Source organism: Bubalus kerabau, chromosome 3, assembly GCF_029407905.1.
Source record: "Bubalus kerabau isolate K-KA32 ecotype Philippines breed swamp buffalo chromosome 3, PCC_UOA_SB_1v2, whole genome shotgun sequence".
Taxonomy (NCBI): Eukaryota; Metazoa; Chordata; class Mammalia; order Artiodactyla; family Bovidae; genus Bubalus; species Bubalus kerabau.
In genome coordinates this window covers 183,180,484-183,199,822 of record NC_073626.1, presented here as the reverse complement: position 1 = coordinate 183,199,822, position 19,339 = coordinate 183,180,484, and the positions used below count along the sequence as shown (strand labels likewise).

Genomic DNA, 19,339 nt, shown 5'->3' with positions numbered 1-19,339 from the left:
TCCGTGGCTGCGGTCGCCCTGGGCCACCGAGTGCCAGTCTCCTTACATGTCATCTGCTTTAATCGTCACAGCAAACGATGTGGCTCTGAGAGGGTAAATAACCTACCTCTAACAGCTGGAGAAGAGATAGGCTACCCACTCCAGTATTTCTGGGCTCTCCTGGTAAAGAATCCGCCTGCAATGCGGGAGACCTGGGTTCCATCCCGAGGTTGGGAAGACCCCCCTGGAGAAGGGAACAGCTACCTACTCCAGTATTCTGGCCTGGAGAATTCCATGGTCTGTATAGTCCATGGGGTTGCAAAGAGTCGGACACAACTGAGCAACTTTCACTTTTCACTTTTCTGATGGCATAGCTGATACATGACAAAGCTAGGGTTTCCACCAGCAGCTGGCTGATTCCCAAATTCACAGAAAGTACAGGAGGGCTGTGGGGGTTGTGTGAGGCCAATTCTGTATGACCACTGGTTAGTAGAAAGTTTTAGAAGAGCTGCGTTGGCTCAATGGTAAAGAATCCGCCTGCCAAAGTAGGAGACGCGGGTTCGATCCCTCAGTGGGGAAGATCCCCTGGAGAAGGAAACGGTAACCCACTCCAGTATTCTTGCCTGGGAAATTCTATAGACAGAGGAGCCTGGGGGGCTACAGTCTGTGGGGTCACAGAGTTGGACGTCACTGAAGCGACTTAGCACACAGTATAGCAGATATCAACAAGACAGGATGTGGAAGCTCTGTCGGAGACCTGGGCTCTGATGCTTACTTCAAGGTGATCTTTGGCAGGTCCCTTAATATCTGTGAGCTTCATAGGTGTGAAATGGAGGCAGCCCCCCAGGATCCTACAACCACATAGACTAAAATCCTGTGTACCAGGAAATGGCCTCTTGGAACATTTTCTTGCTGCTGTCTTTGAATATGGAGTCTAACCTGTCCAGGGAAATGTGATTGACGGGATGTGGGACCAACATTTAGGCTCCTCAAGGACCACCCCCCACCCCCGCCCCGGATGAGTCCTGGATGGAAGCTGAGACCATCCCTTCATACATCTGGACCCACTGCAGGGGCCCTGGTGGTGAAAAGACGTGTGTGAGTCAGGATGTGGGTGGTTCTGGGGTGGCTGTGTGTCTTGATGGTCCCTAAGTCTCTGATCCTACCCACAAAACCTAGAGTGGCCTAGTACCCGGTGTCTTGAAATCACATTTTTTTTTTTTATGTTAAAAATGGAAACAATACCTGGTTTGGGAAGAACCTGGATCAGTGAGTGGGCAGGCTATTCTGGTGAGTCTGCCTTAGGTACCCTCACTACCACACAACACACACTTTTAGCCTCAAACCAACCGACTGCCAGCTGGCCAGTGACCACTTTGACTTAGGCTAATGAGTTCCATATGTTTCCATAAGAACCCAGCTAAGCTTTTCCCCAGCAGTTCTTAAAAAGTGTTCTCTCCTCTCCCTAGCTTCGTCCGGCCACCCTTGTTTTATTCGCTCCTAATGAGGGCGCCAGGGAGGGGGCTGGGTGGCAATGACAAGGGCGCAATGCTTCAGGGAATCACCGGCTCCCCACTTCACAGGTCCAGATCCTCAGGTGGGTGCAGTCCACTCGCCCCTGGCAGTCCCTCTGAGAGAGCCGGGTGAGTCCAGAAGCCTCTCAGGGCTTCAGCTGCCCCATCTCTAAAGTGGCAATAACAATCCTTGCTCAGGGTAGGCAGAGGATCACAAAGAGTGCCCTAGCTAGAAAGGTAAAAGGCATGGGTTTCTGTCTTTTTTTTTGGCCATGGGAATGGGATCTTAGTTCCCCCACCAGGGATTGAACCCAGGCCAGGGCAGTGAAAGTGCTGAGTCCTAACCACGGAACCACTAGGGAGTTCCCTTGAGTCCTGTCTTGACCACGAACTTGCTGGGTGTCCCTGAGCAAGCTTCTTCCCCTCTTGGGCCACACGTGTGACCTCTAAGAACCCTTCCATCCCCAACAGCTTTTAGGTTTGTGAACAAAAGGCAGAAGGTACAGGGAAGATCAAGGTACCTGTTCCCCATGGGTGACGCAAAGTGTGGGGGGGTCCCTCAGAAGCCTAAGGCCTCCTTGCCATGGCCAGTGTTACTGTCAGTCTGACCACGGGTCTGTCCCAGCCAGGGTTTTTTGCCTCCAGCATCTGGCACAAGGTAGGAGCAGAGAGGTGTGGAGGGCAGGGAGTGTCCCAGATGGAAGCCCAGCTCTACAGTCTGAGTAATGCCAGGGGGAGGCTATGACCAGCCCCCAGCTGTGGAGGGATAGGAATCTTGAGTTCAGAGAGCTACAGCGCCGCCACCCCGCCCCACTGCACTTATCTGGCTTGTCAAAGGCAACCACCAAATCCTAGTCTCTGGGTGACCTAGTACCCTGATCCACACTGTTCAGTGACCCTGCCCAAGACTAACTCAGACTTTGGCCACTGATGCTACTACACTCTATTAAGCCCAGCGGTAGACTGACCACTGCCAACTTCCACCCACACTATCTCCAAACCTTGCCATAGTCTGGCTAAAACCCCAATTCTGGCCACACTCTGACCCCTCACTCCACTTTCAGACTGACCCTTGATTTCGATCACAGAGTGATCCCCTGATCCTGCCACTGACTGACCCTTAACAGGAGAAATAACCAGAGAACAATAATGCTAAACTCGGAGTGAAACCGGACATCAGAGATAGAAGAGTCGGGCGGAGTAGGGAAGGAGATCGGGCGGAGGGCGGAATCTTCCCGGAGGACCCCGGTGGCCCCGGGGGCCTGCACTTGGAAGGTCGGAGAGGCCTCGTGCGGGGCACGTCGCAGGCGCTCGAGGAATGCAAGTTGCCTGAAAAGAATGAAGGAAGGAAGGAACGGGGTGCGATCCAGGGCGGCCGCCCGGCCCGGGCAAAACTGCCGAGGCAGGAAGCCGGGTGGGGGCGCATCGAGGCCGCCGCGGTCCGAGCGCAGCTGGGGGCAGCGGGAGAGCAATAGGGTCAGCAGCTCGGCTGGGTGGGGGTGGCCCCGGAGCGGGGGGTGGCCCGGGCCCCCCGCCCCTCAAAGCCAGGAGGCTGGGAACCGGGAGGCCGCGCTGCTGGCAGAGCGGCAGGGGCGCCGCGAGGCTCCGGATGGGCTGGGAGCCCCGCCCGCAGGCTGCGGAGGGAGCCGGAGCCAGAGCGGAGCCAGAGCTCAGACATCCGGGCGCCAGCGAACACCTGCGACCGGCCCCCAGGGCCCGCGGGGGGGAGCGCGGGTCGCCGGGCCGGGGGCGGGGCTACCCTGGCCCCGCCCAGCCGGGCTCCGGGCCACGTGGGCCGAGGCCCCGCCCCTGCCCCGGCCTCCAGAAACCTTGGCGGGGAGCGGAGCAGAGGCAGTTCTGCAAGAGCGACGCGAGGATTTAGGATGTAGCCCCGGGAATGGAGACGAGTGCCAGCCAGCCGTGAGAGATGATGAGGTCGAAAGACAGCCACTGACAGTTGTCCGGCACATCCACAGCTAAGGAGAGCTGTCACTGGCCTTCTCGGACAGGGCACCGTCTCTGGTTTGTCACACGCATGAATTTGAATCCTTGCTTTGTCACTTAGGAGCTGTGGGGCCCCGGGCAAGTTACTTCGTCTGTTCTGAACCTGTTTTTTTTTTTTTTAACAAAGTAAAAATCCCTTCCCAAAGTCCGTTTTTCAGAGCTGATGCAATAGTGAACTGTTAAGACTCCGTTAATGGTGAATCTTGTATTTTCAGGGAGGCTGGTAGATGCTTTATGCATCTTTAATCCGAAGCACAGACCTGCAAAGGAGGCACCATCATCCTCTTTTCACAAATGAGAGGGAGACCTGGGGTGGGCCTAGGTCTTGCATTTAGCAAGCACCTACTGGGGACCAAATATGTTCCCTTCCCAGGGGAAGGGAATGGAGAGGGAAAAAATTGAACGTGGACTTTGGAGCTAGGTGGTGCTGGATGCTGCTTTGCTGTGGCCCTTCCTTGCTATGTGGCCCTTCTTCGCTATGTGACCTGGATCAAGTTATTCAGCCTCTCTGAATTTGTGTCTTCTGTAAAATGGGAATAATGATACGTTGCTGGGTGGTGGTGAGGATTAGAAAGATGTTAAGATAAAATAGAGCCTGGCACCTGGTAGGCGTTTGATAGGTGTTTCTGACACAAGACAACTCTCCTCTCTCAGAGTTTTCTGACCTAGGGCCAAATTGCTTTCACTCTCTAATGACTAATGAATTGGTGTGCTGGTTTCAGCTTTTGTCCCCGCCCCCTGAACAGCTCAGTCTGGCAATTTCCTTGGAATTAGCTTAATAATACCTCATAGGTGTGTGATGCATTTCAAAGAACTTTCCCACCATTATCTTCTGTCCTGGGAGGCAGCAATGCAAGAAGCACCAGCTGCTGTGCAAGGGAGGAGAGAGGCTTGGAGAGGTGAGGTGGCTGGCTCAAGGTCACACGGCAGATGAGCCATCCAGAGCTTCCTAGCCTTTCGGTCCTGCAACTTCCGAGCAGGAAGCTGCATGCTGTGGCTGAAAGGGCACAGGGTATTGAGTTCAGTGCCTGGCTCTGCTGCAATTAATGGTTTAATGTGGGGCCAGGTGCCTCAGAACTGTATCAAGATCAGCAGTCTCACACAGGTGTGGACACTGAGACTCAATAGAAACAGTCTCTAGCTTGCAGTCAAACAGCTAGTATGCTGTTTGCACCTTTGTGTGGCTGACTTACTTCAGAGCCAGCACAGGACACCTAACGAATGATCCCAGGCAGACCCAGCCTGGGTCTTGTACTTGCTGGGTTTGAAGCAAAAGTTCCTCACATGGGGACTGAGGGCTCTCCCCCAGGCATTGGAAGTTTGCTTGGCCATGCGTGCATCCTCAGTCGCTCAGTTGCGTCCATCTCTTTGTGACCCCGTGGACTGTAGCCGGCCAGACTCCTCTGTTCATGGAATTCCCCAAGCAAGAATATTGGAGCGGGTTGTCATTTCTTTCTTGAGGGAATCTTCCTGACACAGGGATTGAATCTGTGTCTCCTGTATTGGCAGGCAGATTCTTTACCACTGAGCCATCTGGGAAGCCCTATTGCTTTGGCAAAATTGTGTGTGTGTGTGGATTTTCTGAAGAGTATTCATACCTTCCACCAGATCATTGGAGGAGACAGGAAACAGGTTAAGAACACTGGTCTATCAGGAGGGTGGTTCACAAAGACATAGTTCGCCTCCCCATCACATGCCCCTGTTCACCCTTGCAAATTCACCAGGGTTAAGGCGTGAAAGGTGGGTGATGACGTGACCTGTTTGTTATGAAATACTGAAGTAACTAATGCCAGGTGCCAACACATGAATGAGATCATATCATAAACAGGAATCTGGTAAGACCAGGCACCTGGTGGGACCTACCTGGGGAACTGCCAGATCGAGGTGGAGGGGAAGCAAAGGAAGATGGCATGGTATAGGAGTCTTGCCCTCTGCCTGACTCTCAAGCCTGGCCCCATGGAATAGCCAGTCTCAGATCCTGCTCCTTTCCACTACAGTCGTGGTCACTGTTGTTCAGTCATCAAGTTGTATCCGACTGTTCGTGACCCCATGGACTGTAACACACCAGGCTTCCCTGTCCATGGTCACTGTAGTTAAGTTTAAAATCCTATTTCTGCTTCTCGAGGGACTGTGTGAACCTGACTCCAACTCATTATCCACTGAGCCTCAATTTCTCCATTTCTGAAATAGGGTGAAGATACTTACAGAGGAGACTCCCACTGGAGATGTTATTGGAAGGATATACCAGAAATAAGGGCTGTGGTGCCCTCTTCCTCAGTCTAGGCTCAGTCTTCAACTAACTGGAGGTAGAATAATTCATTCTCTTATTTCCCAACCAGCACCAAAGTCCTTCTGATCAGAGTGGTTGATCAGATTTGAGGGAAGAGACCCCTGTCCTATTTTCCCCAACTCTGGAAGCCCAAGAGGAAATAAACCAAGCCCAATGATCCATTTATTCATCTCTGAAATGGGTCTATCAGCACCATCCCTGCCTAACAGGTGAGGGTCCTGTTTCACATCCCCTGCTAGAGAAAACATCATTAATGGCATTAAAGAGGACAGCCATCTGCTAGTTAGCAACATAGCTCTCAAACTACCTAAGAACTGGGACTCAGGAGAGCAGATTTCTATCCTAGGCCCCCAACTTGCTGGATGAGCTTGTTCCAGTCACTTTCTCTCCAGTCTTCCCTCACTTGTAAAGTGAGACAAGGCTCTTCTCTGCACCCAATGCGTGTGGGGCTCCACCATGAGCCCTTTCTACTTCCCCCTCTTCCCCAGTCTTAGCTGGGCATTCTCCCATCTCCCTTTTAAGGGAATAAGCAAGTTTACTTTTCCTAAGCTCCAAGAAAGACATGAATTTATTCTCCCTAAACCCAGCTTTGTGAGAAACAGTGTTAGCACTTAAGGAATCAAATTATAAACACAAGTGTTTAAAAACCGTTTATTATGCAAAATGTTAACTTTTATAAAAAGTTTAATATACATCGCATGGTTACAGAAAGTCACCTTCCTGCAAAAAAGGTACAAAAGCTAAATACTCTATTATAGAGTTCATAATCAGGGCAACAGAGTCTTTCTCCAAGGAGACCAGAAGACCAGCTCTACTGCTGCCTTGGCCAAGGCAGAATTTGGAGAACAGCCAGCCCCCACCCCCAACCCCGTACACCTCCACACACTGAAAGACAGTCTTTAAAACTTGGGAGTGGGGTGAGGGCTGGGGGAGGTTGCCCAGCTGGTGCCCAGAGCTAGCGCCGGCTCTTTAGGCCACCCAAGTTCACAGTCCTTCGCTCCCGGGCGCAGGTCCAGCCTCGAGGCAGGGGTTTGGGGAAGTCAAGTGGGCAGGGCAAGGTTGAGGCCCATCCATGCCCTCGGGCTTCCGGCCGTAGAGGGTCCCGGGGTCCCGGACGGGCGCCAGCACCTGCGTTCTGGGCGGGGGAGGAAAGAAGACCAGGGAGCCGTCAGTTTCCGCCGAGCGCGCCCAAGCGGGGGCCGTCCGCAGACTGGCCGGCGCCAGGGAGGAAACTTGGTCTCTACCTCCAGCTGATAACTCCCGCCCCACACTGCCCCCACCCAGTTGGCGCCGAAGGACCACAGGCGGAGCTTGCACCACCCCTCCCTATTGGAAGTGACACTAGTTGGGAGGGGGACTGAGAAAAACGCGGCTCCTTTTACGACTCCAAGCCACAAACAGACTGGTTATTTTATTTAGTCGGACCTGCGTCTATAGTTTCGCACCTTTGGCCAATGGGGAAGACGGTAACAACTTGCACTTAAGGTTGAAACGAACTCTGGATCGGAATTGGTTCCGTCATTCATTTGCTGTGACCACGGGCAAGTCACTTGCGCCTCTCTGGCCTGAATTTCCCTAAACCGAGGGGGCCGCGGTAATCCTTTAAAAGGCCTACCAACTCCAAGATCTGCCGTTTAAGCACCAGCTGTCCCCCTTCCCCGCCCCCGAGACAAGGCTTGGATACTCACCTGGAGGCGCCAGGGCGGGCCAGGTCAGTGGCAGAAGCTCCTTTGGTCGTTGGAGATCACAAGTTCCGGAGCGAGCTCAGCTGTCTGAGAGAAGGAAAAGGGGGGAAGGGTTTACGCACGGAGTTTGGAAGGTCCAGGGGTCCCCGTAGCATCCCAGCCCTGGAGCTCAGCCCCGCCCCGGCTCCCGAGCACGCCCGCGCGCACCTGGATGGGAAGATGCGGGCCGTCTGGGGGCCCAGGGGCCGGCTCGGCCAGGACCACCTGCAGGTCGAGGATGTAGTCGATGACGCGCTGCAGGATTTCCACCTGGCTAAGCTGAGTGCCTCGCGGGACTCCGGGTACCAGTTCCCTCAGTCGCGAGTAGCAGTGGTTCATGTCGTCAAGCAGGCTCAGCGGCTCCTCGGCGGCCGGGCTCTTGCCACGGCCCCGCGCGATGGCCAGGCTGCGTTCCGACAGGCAGCATACCGCCTCGTAGCAGCCGCGAACTGGGCTGAGCGCCTTCATAGTGAGCAATGAGGTTGGGAAGTGCTGGAAGGAAGGAATAAAGCCAGAAACTCTCTAGAGCAGCCTGCAACGCGCGCACGCTCTCCGAAGTCTGCACTTATAGAGTCGGCCTGGAGGGCACGCCCCTTTATGCAAAACAGACCGCTGTGGCCCCGCCTCCGTCGACCCTGGGCGTTCACAACCCGGGTAAATTGCAAACAGGCTTCCTCTGGCCGGTCTGACGCCGAATACCGCGGAGCCGCGGATTCAAAGAATGAGGAAGCGCTGATACTGGGGAGAGGCGGGCCTCTTTGCCAGCAAGGATTTTTAAAAATCACTTAAAACCATTAACTTTTAAGAATTTGCCTTTTCCTGGCAGCGCCCTATATCTTCGAGCTCCCCTGCCCGCTTGCCAGTCCACCTACAGCCCAATACTGGTTCGAACCCATAGTCCTCCGAGGTCATAAATCCCTGAACAGCAAAGCTTTTCTTTTTTTTTTTAAGCAAAAGATTTTTCAAGGGAAACTTGTAAGGAATTAGTGCCGCCTTGTTCCCCAATTTGCTGTTCGTCTGACCTCCAGACTCACTGGCGTCAGGAATTATCTTGTGACCAGAGGGGGAAAAAATTAATTGCGGTGAAGCTGAGGTTACAATGAAGAAAACAGATTTGGGCTAGGCGCTGAGATTGCAGAAGGAGGAGGGGAAGGAGGTTTGAGCAAAGAACACTGTTTGAGCAACAAGGAGAAAGAAAAAAAAAAAAAGCTTGAATTGTGGTTTTTGCTTGGGGAAGGAAAAAAGCTCCTACCCTCTGGCCCCATGCATTCCATAAGGAGCCAAACATATGCCCAGTTATGTTTTGGAAGTGAGTTTGATTAGAATTTTGGACAGGGTTTTGAATATGGGATACAGATGGGCTGATTTCTAGATAACCTTTTTAGGAGCTCCCTTTGGGTCAGTTAATCTTTTTTTTTAACTCTCCCTTCTCCCTCCCTCCAACCCCACATTCTCCACACACCTCTATGCAGAAAACAATAGTTTGGTAATTTCATCACTCTATTGTCTGTCTCTTTCTGCTGTGGAAGGGCAGGCCACCTGGACTTGATTATTCTTAGCCTTGCTGAAATGGCTCCAGCTCTATCTGAGAGCCCCCAAGAAAGGGACCGGGAGACAGGCGAGTAAGCCCCGTATTGCAATGGGACATTGCATTCTTTGCTTGTCTTTTTGTCATTTCCAAGGGTTTGGGGGAAAGTGCAGCCTCTGAATGCTGGTTTCTGTCTGGGGAGTGACCAGGTGGGATCCCTCAATGGTTGCTTCCCTCATCAGTCACTTGATGAATATTTATGGAGTTGCTTTCCTTAAAACAGTGACTTCTGCTCTCAAGGATCCCAGGATTTGGGGAGACAAGATTCACACCGGAAACAATTAAGAGTTCTATGCTATGTGGCACTGATTAACGGGACAATGGGAGCTCAGAGCTAGGACAATCGCAAAAGAGTCAGTAAAACAGGACTCTAGACTGGGAATTAGGAGTCCTGGATTCAACTTCCCAGCCTTGCCAATAATCTGTCCTGTGATCGTGGACAAGCTCAGGTACCCTGGGCTTGGTTCCTTGTGACTAAAATGGGGAAATGGTGCTAAGTGATTATTTAAAATCCTTTCCAACTCTAGCAGTCTGATGCTTTATGAAATTTGGACAGGCAGGTGTGGGATGGTAAAGGGTCCAGAAAGGAGTTTTAAGATGTTTCCAAGGTCACACCACAAATAATGGCAGAGCCAGCCCCAAAGCCTTTTTTTTTTTTTTTAGCTGTCATACCACAGGAATCTGTGTCCCAGGTAAAAGGTCTTCAAAAGATTTCTTCCTGAAATATGGATGTTTTAAAGGACAGTCTCTTTAGTATAAAAGAAGGTGAAGATATCCTGTGAATGGACAAATCAGTCTATGTATGCTACAGAAGTCAACTGGAGAGCCTGTCAGCTATTTGGTCTCAGGAAGGGAATATGGTGACTATGAGGACTCCTGCATGACCAAAAAGAAAAACTTTTCCTTTTCTGTCACACAGGCCTCCATGGTTTGTGCAAAATAGTCAAGCCCAGGTTCTGGAAAAAATCATGGCCTCTGAGGCTAGGCAGATTTATGTTCAAATTTCCATTCTTTTTTAGTAAACCTGTGAGTTTTGGGTAAGTCACGTCTCTCTGCCTCAATTTTCCAATTTATAAAATGGAGCTAATTAGACCTACCTCCTTCCTTCCACATGTAATTATCAAATGTCTCTTCTCTGCAAGGCGCTTAACATACTGTCTCCATCTCATCCATTAGTCTCCTTGGTGCCTGAGGACTGATTGAGTGGATGTGAAGGCAAGTGACTGTTGAGTGTATGTGTCTGGTTGAGTGGTCCGTGCTTAGTCCACAGGTCCACATAGATTCGGGAGAAGGCAACAGCAACCCACTTCAGTACTCTTGCCTGGAGAATCTCAGGGACGGGGAGCCTGGTGGGCTGCCGTCCATGGGGTCGCACAGAGTTGGACACGACTGAAGCGACTTAGCAGCAGCCACATAGATTCCCCCATCTCTTTTTCACTCCTGCATCACTACCACTGATGTCTCAGGCTTGTACAGCAGTTTGCAAAGCACTTTCGCGTTATCTCTAAAGATGCTTTCAGGCTAAAATGCCCAGAAGCTGGGCGACACAGGCAGAAAAGAGATGCAGTGGGATTAGCAAGCAGAATTCTTTCCTGGTCATGTCAATAACTTGCAATGTGGCCTTGGAAGAATTTCCTTCCTTCCTGGGCTTCATTTTTTTGTAAAATTGGGGGAGGGGGCAGCAAATGACCTCTAAGGGTACTCTCCAATGTAAGATGCTAATTCTGAAAGAAATGGGTTACGGTTGAGAACACTGGATAAAGTTTGAACCCAAAAGACTTCTTTTTCCCAACAGCGGACTGAAGGGCTAGCTCAGGCCTTCTGCAACTTGTTTAGCGGTGGTGGGGCCTCAGTCTCTTATCCCAAATGCCTCTGAACTTTCTGTTCCCAGTTCTGCTCCTTTTACCAGCTTTTTCCCCCCTCTTGCATTTTTTATTTTTATGAAAGGATGTCATTAAGGCTTTTGTCTGCGCTGTTTTTGTTTCAGAACTTTTCTCACAATCCTATTTTTTGTTGAGGAATCCGCTCCTTTGCCCAGCTGTGGGTCCCGGTCCCACAGCTGTGTTGATCTAAGACTCAGCCCCAGACAGCCTGGCGCCAGGGTGGGACGTCATGCGTTCACACAGGGATGCGTGTCCCAGGCAACCTTTCCTCGGGCAGTCACCGGCCGGCGACTGCCGCCCCCACCAATGAGCGTCCGACACCCGAGAAAGGGGCGGAGTCTGCACCTCCCCGACTCACAAGCGGCTTGTGAATTGCAGATGCTGAGAACTTGATAACGTTCCTTGAATTGGGGCCCTTTAATGGCTTCCCCCCTCCCCACCGTCTATCTCTTTTAGATCTTTCCTTTCTTTCGTTGATTCGCTTTCTTCCCACCTTCGTCCTTTACTACATGTGTTTAATAAGTTTTCGTCTTCTTCTTTTTTTAACTATCTCCCCCCAGTGTCAGGAATCATTTTGCAAGCATTTCCAGGAACTGAATCTTCCTTTGCCAAAATTAAAAAAAAAAAAGAAAAAGAAAGAAAAAGTCAGTGTTGTGATCTCTGATTTTTTTTTTTTTAAGAGTTGGCAGAACTGTTAAGTTATACTGTTTTGTCTTTAAAATTTTAAAAAGTGGTGGGGGGTCTCTGAGCTGTCGATTTCAAAGCCAAAGTAATGATGATGAGAATTGCAGATGTCTTTTTGCCTAAACTGAGCTTCTATCTACCTTTCTATTTTTTGCTTTTAATGTCGAAAGTGGGGATCAAGGGAACCTCTGAATCTTGCCCAAAGTTACTCTTTCTTGCCCAAAGTTACTCTTTTTACTATGGGGAGCGTCTGGATCTCAGGCATGAGCCCTTATAGGAATGTGGACATCAGAGGCCTCCAAGATGGGCTCCTCTACAGTTCAGAAGTACTCGGATATCAGTTGCTGACCTGTAGCCAGGACCCATACCTACCCTTCATGTGGCTCCCTGTCCACTCTGCCCTCTAAATCTCTTTTGAATTAGGGTAGTCTGCTGTATTAGGGATACCTTAGGGGTCTCAGGAATCCTCAGATGCTGCATTTCCTAATATGTACCTGTTTGACTTCCATGGTGGCTCAGACAGTAAAGAATCTGCCTGCAGTGCAGGAGACCCTGGTTCAGTCCCTGGGTCTGGAAGATCCCCTGGAGAAGGGAATGGCAACCCACTCCAGTATTCTTGCCTGGAGAATTCCATGGACAGAGGAGCCTGATAGGCTACAGTCTATGGAGTCACAGAGAACTGGACAGACCAAGTGACTAACACACACATACACACACACACACACACACACACACACACACACCTGTCTACTCACAAAGTACCTGTAAGAGTGTGAGGAGGATTTCCTAGCCACACACTTAGAACATACCCCTCCCTCTCCCCCTAGCAAGGCTAGACCTCAAACTACAGCTTGAGACTCTTGTGAAACAAGAAGATCACAGGGAATGCAGGTTCAAAGCCAGGCTCAAACCCTTGGATGGACTACCTAGGCTGCCTCTGCCTCAGTTGTTTCCTCTGTAAAATGGGGAGAAATACCCACCCACTTAACAGCTGGGAGGATCAAGGGGACAAGGGATAGAAAGTGCCACAGGATCCAATTAGTTATTTTCATGTGCTGTGATGTGATATAGCCCCTGGTGAGTGAGGTGGTTTCAAGAAGCTTAATGGTTCCTGCTGAGACTGTTCTCAGGAACGTGGGCAATACTGAGAAGAAGACTATGGGGAGCCTCTGGATCTCAGGCATGAGCCCTTACAGGAATGTGGACATCAGAGGCCTCCAAGATGGGCTCCTCTACAGTTCAGAAGTACTCAGTCTCATCATTATCGTCATCATCGTCATCGTCCTTCACTGAATAGTTATATTTGCCAAGTCCTTCTTGCCTTATGCATTATCTCATTGAATCATTCTGTGTTCCAGCAGACCGAGGCTCAGGGAAGTTAATATACTTGCCTAGGGTTACATGGCTAATAAGCTACAGATCCAAATTTTGTACCCAGGTACCTGTTTCAAAGCTTTTATCCTTCTGTGTTTATGCTTTTCCTTCTGCCCTTTCAAGGGACCTCCTAGGAAAGTAGTCTGCTCCTGAGACGTTTTATTCTACCCGATAGAGAAAAGCAAGGGGGACAATCATTAGGTTGGAAGACAGACACTAAGGTATTAGAAAATATTTTCTAAGCAGAGAGAGACTCAGAGAGCTTTGGAAATTTCTTGGAAATCTGAAGGTTTTTTTTTCCCCAAAAAAACCTTCCTGTTCATGCTTTAAGGGATGTTTATTCTTAAACAAAGTGCAAACTGACTACTCCTGTATTTAGGAGTCAGCTTTGGAGTTGAGTTTCCTGCCTCTCTCCTTCTTTCAACACAAAGCTAGCCTAGCTTGGTCCAGTCATACCACCCTGAAGTTAACTAAGCCCTTATGTCAGCAGGTAGGCAGTGACCGTGGGACGTCCAGAGGCTGGGTTGGCATCTGGGAGGTATGTGGGTGGGTGGACAACCGCAGGGAAGTACGAAGGGAATTTACTTTCTGATAACCTATCTTGTGCTGGTGTTTTATAAATTCTGTCTTGTATAATCTTCTCTTTTGAGGGTAGGTATTATGACAAAGGTACTGAAGGTCAAAGAGACTTGTCCACGGAGCCAGGAGAAAAAAATTCCAACAATCAAAATCTGAACTCTCAGGTCTGGTGGCTCAAACATTGATGAATAAAAGGATGGAGACAGACTTTCAAGCTGCACACAGTGTCCAGACACACAAGGACTAATTCCCTCACTCAAGCTGCTGCTGCTGCTGCTGCTAAGTCGCATCAGTTGTGTCCGACTCTGTGCGACCCCATAGACGGCAGCCCACCAGGCTCCCCCGTCCCTGGGGTTCTCCAGGCAAGAACACTGGAGTGGGTTGCCATTTCCTTCTCCAATATTTCTCAGCTAATGAGGACAGATAGGGATAACCTCATTTCCCTGTTAAGAGAAGTTTGGAGAAAAAAAGAAAGAAAGGTTTGGAGCTTCTAGTCTTTGGAGAGCAGCAGCAGGTTATGTGGGAATCAAGTAGCAAAAGGAAAAGGAATTATTGCAGAGGTTTTGCTATTTCCAAAGCACTTTCCTTCATAGTTTCACTGAACTCTTCCAACCATCCTGTGGGGTTTATAGCTCACCTGCTTTGTAATTATGTCATATTGTCTCCCTAGTCTCAGTATCCCTCACAGTGCCTGGCAGAGAATGGGCAATGAGTAAGGATGTACTGAATTAAGCTCCATCCCAGTGATCACTCATGGGAGACCCCTTAGGGGATGTTCTTTACCACAGACAGATACTGACAATTGGATTAGGGCTGTCACTACTGGGGTTCAGGAAGGGCTTTAGAAAGATGATGGAAGCAAGGCAAGAAAAAATGAAGGTTAAAAAAAAAAAAAAAGGATCATGGAAAAGCAATGTTCACCCTGCCCCGATATTGTCTTGTGTTGGTCCAGGTCCCAGCAGCAGTTCAAAGGGTAGGTATTGAGGTTGGGATGGGACGGATCTGGCCTGGGGACAGAGCTGACCCTGCTGGGGCCAATTCCACGCCCAACTGGGCATTGAGGTAGAAGTGCAGGGGTGCGGGAAGGCTGAAGACAGACCGGCCACAGCTGCCCCTGAGTGTCTTCGTTACTGGGGCCCCAGCATCAGCAGGCTCATAAGGGATTAGTTTTACCAAGTGCCAACGATGAGTCAGGCATCTTACATATATTATCTCCTACAACCCACATATCCATCGAAGCTCAGAGAGGTGAGGCGACTCACCCAAGGTCACACAGCTGTTAGGAGGCAGAGCACAGCTGCTTGAGTCCAGAGCTTGTGCTCCAAAGCATGAGCCAGGCTGCCAACTGGAGGGAGGGTCTAGAAGCTAATACTGGAGAATGCAGGCCAGTCTTAAGGAAAAATGGGGGTTGGAAGGAGAAGTGAAGTGACATGAAAGTCGCTCTGTCGTGTCCGACTCCTTGTGACCCCATGGAGGATATAGTCCATGGACTTCTCCAGGCTAGAATACTGGAGGGGGTAGCCTTTCCCTTCTCCAGGGGATCTTCCCAACCCAGGGATCGAACCCAGGTCTTCTGCATTGCAGGTGGATTCTTTACCAACTGAGCCACCAGGGAAGCCCAAGAACACTGGAGTGGGTAGCCTATTCCTTCTCCAGGGGATCTTCCCCACCCAGGAATCCAACCGGAAGGAAAAGGAAATTCATATTGGAAACCCACGTTGCTGAACAGACCTTCATGGTGTCAGGTGGTGTGTGGGTGTCTGTGTATGTGTGTAAGTGGGTTCTTCTTTTGAATGTGTGTGTTCCTCCCAGAGTGTGTGGTGTTGGCCCCTCTCTGGCTGTGGGACCCTTCTTGAGAGTTTGTGTGTCTGTGTCCCTGGTGAGACAGTGTGTGTGTGTATGTGTGTGTGTGTGTGTGCACGTGTCTCCCTGCGTGTTACTTAAAAGTGCGGTTCTCGTGGCCCCCTGCCTGAGTATACGACCTCCTGCGGGTGTGCAGCCTTCTCCCCACGTGCCCTTTCCGCGTGTGCCCATCTTCCCCCAATCTCGGGGCCAGCTGCAGAACAGGACCAAGAGGACAATGGGCTTGCGCGCCCGGGTGGCCCTTTTCCTCCACTCCCTCGGCCCCTGCGACCCTCCCGCCCGCACCCCGCGCCCCCGCGGGCCCCATCCCGGGCCGGGTCGACCTGCCCCGGCCATCCGCGCCCGCGCCCCTGCGCCCCACCCCGGCCCGGCCCGATCTCGGGGGGGCCCTCCCCGCCCGCGCCCCGGCGGCCCCACCCGGCGGCCCGGGGCGCGCAGCTGCCGGGACACACAATCGCCGGCTCCCCCGCCCCGCCCCCTCGCGCAGCCCCTCGCCCAACAAAAGCCGCTTTCTTTCCCCCACAACAGATTAAAGACCAGGAGGGGGTGAAAAATAGCTTCTCCGGCCCTGGCGGGGGAGGGGCGCGGGAAAAGTCGGGGCTTTGGGGACTCTTTGATGGCGAGTGTGTGGGAAACCCGGAGGAATGCGGCTGCTCCGACCGCCGCGGCGGGGAGAGGCGCCGAGAGGAAGGCCCGCCGCCCTCCCCACCCCGGGACCCCCGCGGCCCGGGCGCCCCCCGATCGCCCCCATCGCCCCTCGCACCCTCGGGGTGCCCCCTTCCTCCTCGCCCCCGTCGCGCCTCTCTTGCTCTTGCGGTCTCTCCCGCACGTTCTCATTTCTCTCTCTTCTTCCTGCTCTGCCTTCCTCTCGTTTTCCTTTTTCTGAATCCCTTTTTCATCTCCACCTCCTTTCTCTTTCTCTTCTGTCTCTTCTCTTCGTCTCTCGCTCCGTGCCTTGATCTTGATCTACGCGTCCGTCCTTGTTCTTCTGTCTTGGGCACACTCTTGGTTCCCCTTTGTGTCTGCGTCTGGGGTTTCTTCTCTGTGCCTCTGGCTCGGGCCCTCCTGGGTTGGCTCATAGCAATGATAATGCCCGGTTTGGGACGTCTCTCTCGCCCTTTCTCCTGCCTGTTTGGAGAGGCTGGGAAGAGGGCACAGGGATGTGGGCAGTCTTTACACATTTAAACACCCCGTCTCCCTAACGTATGAGTGGAGACGGGAGCTGGCAGGGGAAGTCTGGGGGAGCCCAGAAGATGGCCGAGAACAGACTTGGGCAGGCCTGGCCCACTAGATCCGGCAGAGTTGGAATAAGGAGCTCCTGGAGGCGTCCAAGGGTGCAGAATTATTTTCGGGCTCAGTTTAATTCAGTCTCTGAAAGGAATTCCTGGCCCAGGACCGGATTGTGGCCTTGGGACCCTGGTGGGAATGAGTTGGGTCTCCTGACCCCCCCTTCTCTCTAGTCCTCAGGATAGGCTGGGGAGAGGAAGGGGGCTGGTTCAAGACAAAAGGCTTCCAGGTGGCTGGGGGCAGGGGCCTTCCATGTATGGACAGTGAGGTCCATGCAGGGGAACTCAGCCTGAGAGCCCAGAAACCCTGCTTTCGCATGTGGCTCTGCCACTGGCTGACAACCCTGGACAAACCTTCTCCCTTTTGGGCACCAGTGTCCCCACCTGTCAAACGAGATACGTACTTAGATCCTTAGTTCTCAATCTTATTACACCCAGAGGTGCCAAGATCTGCCTTATTCCAAATGCACTGCTTCTATTAATTAATCTGCTTTCTCCTTTCGTGTTTATGAAAGACAAGCATTCAGTCAGAGCTTCTGATTAGCATGATTCATTACCATGAAGAGCTATTCTGATTCCAGCCAAAGGCACCCCAGGAGACCCCCCTTGATGCTTCAGTGGTATGTGCAGCAGAATGGAAGACCATGGGCTTTGGCGGCAATCAGCTTGGGTTTGAATCCTGCTAGTGTCCAGCTGTGTGACCTTGGGGAGACCACACCTTCCCTCTGTTTTCTTATCTGTAAAAAGGAGATATTCATAACATCTCCCCACAGGGTTGCACTGAGCATTACATCAGATAACAGATACAACAGTGTAAGAAAAGAGGTGCTCAATAAACAGCAGCTGTTAAGATATTGATGCTCTTTACCAACGCCGCCCAGTAGAACTAGCATTTAGGCACAGATGTGAGCCATGTGTGTGATTTAAGGTTTTCTAGCAGCCTCATTTTTAAAATTTTTTAATAAATTAATTTCAATAATGTATTTTTACCTAACCCAATATGCCCCCAATACTATTTGAACCTGTAATTAATACCAAAAACCCTACTAATTTTACATTACTTTTTCATGCTAAATCATCAAAATCTGATGTATATATTATAATTCAGCACATGTCAGTTCAGACTAGCCACATTTCAGGTCCTCAACAGCACACAGACAGCGCTAGTCTAGTTAGTTGGAAAGTCAGTGTAGGCAGCTTCCCTGGTGGTCCCGTGATGACGACTTCAAGCTTCCAGTGCAAGAAGCATGGGTTCAACCTCTGGTCAGGGAACTATGATCCCACATGCTGCACAGCATGACCAAAAAACAAGTCAAGATAGACCTTGGAGAGGAAAAGACACCTGAGCTAGACCTGAGTCTTGAAGGCCAAGTAGGATTTTAATACTTGAAGAGAAAGTAAGAGGGAGACAGCAGAGAATGGTAGGAGCAGAGGCGTTGATCAGCTTGGCTGGGCAGAAGCTAGAGGGCAAGGTGAATGCTGGCCAAGACTGGATGGGTAGATGGAGCGATGGGGTGTGTAGAAAGCCTTGAATGCCAGGCTAAGAGGATAAAGGGTGTGTGGGCTTTAATACTGTCGAGTGACTGCCTCTTGAAGATTCACTTTCTTTCCAGGAAAGGAGGCAGCAGTACCTTGGATTCTAGCACTATTCTATTAAGATTCTGTTAAGACCTCTACTAATACTAGCTACCATTTATAGAAGATTCACTGTGATCAGGCACTGCTGCTGCTGCTGCTAAGTCGCTGCAGTCGTGTCGGACTCTGTGCGACCCCACCAGGCTCCCCGTCCCTGGGATTCTCCAGGCAAGAACACTGGAGTGGGTTGCCATTTCCTTCTCCAATGCATGAAAGTGAAAGTGAAGTCACTCAGTTGTGTCCAACTCTTCGCGACCCCATGGACTGCAGCCCACCAGGCTCCTCCGTCCATGGGATTTTCCAGGCGAGAGGACTGGAGTGGGGTGCCATCGCCTTCTCCATAATCAGGCACAGTGCTAAGCATTTTATGTTAATTATCTCATTTAATTCTCTCAGCAAATCCTCATACGTTACTGCTGGGAATGTAAGACTTTGAAAAACTAGCAGTTTCTTATAAAGTTAAATATAAATTGACCATATGATTTTAGCCATTCTTCTAGGTATTCACCCAAGAGAAATGAAAACATATGTCTGTTCAAAACCTTGTACAGGGAACAGTCATAGCAGCCTTGCTCATTATAACCCCACATTGGAAACAACCCCAAAGTCTATCAAATGATGAACACATTAACAGAATGTAGTACAGTCATATATGATGGAATATTACTCAGCAATAAAAAGGAGCAAACATGGGAATTCCCTGGTGTTCCAGTGGTTAGAACTTGGTGCTTTTATTGCCTTGGGCCTGGGTTCAATCCCTGGTCAAGGAACTAAGATTCCCACAAGCTGTGGAGTGTAACCACAAAAAAAAAAAAAGAAACAACTACGGATGTATAGAATCTATAGATGGACCTCAAAAATATTAGCCTAAGTGGAAGGAATGAAGCGCAAAGGACAGCATATTGTGTAATTCCATTTATGTTCAATTTCCAGGAA

The 19,339-nt window shown here is 50.8% G+C and overlaps 1 protein-coding gene across 1 annotated transcript; it reads right to left on the bottom strand.

The window, feature by feature from the left end:
* Positions 1–6,424: 6,424 nt before the first annotated feature.
* ID3 (inhibitor of DNA binding 3) lies at positions 6,425–8,069 on the bottom strand. The gene is made up of 3 exons (XM_055574175.1): positions 7,680–8,069; positions 7,476–7,559; positions 6,425–6,922 (listed from the first exon to the last, which is right to left on the bottom strand). The coding sequence occupies exons 1-2, from the start codon at positions 7,977–7,979 to the stop codon at positions 7,500–7,502; spliced, it is 360 nt and encodes a 119-aa protein (XP_055430150.1). The 5' UTR covers positions 7,980–8,069; the 3' UTR covers positions 6,425–6,922; positions 7,476–7,499.
* Between the last annotated feature and the right edge of the window lie 11,270 nt (positions 8,070–19,339).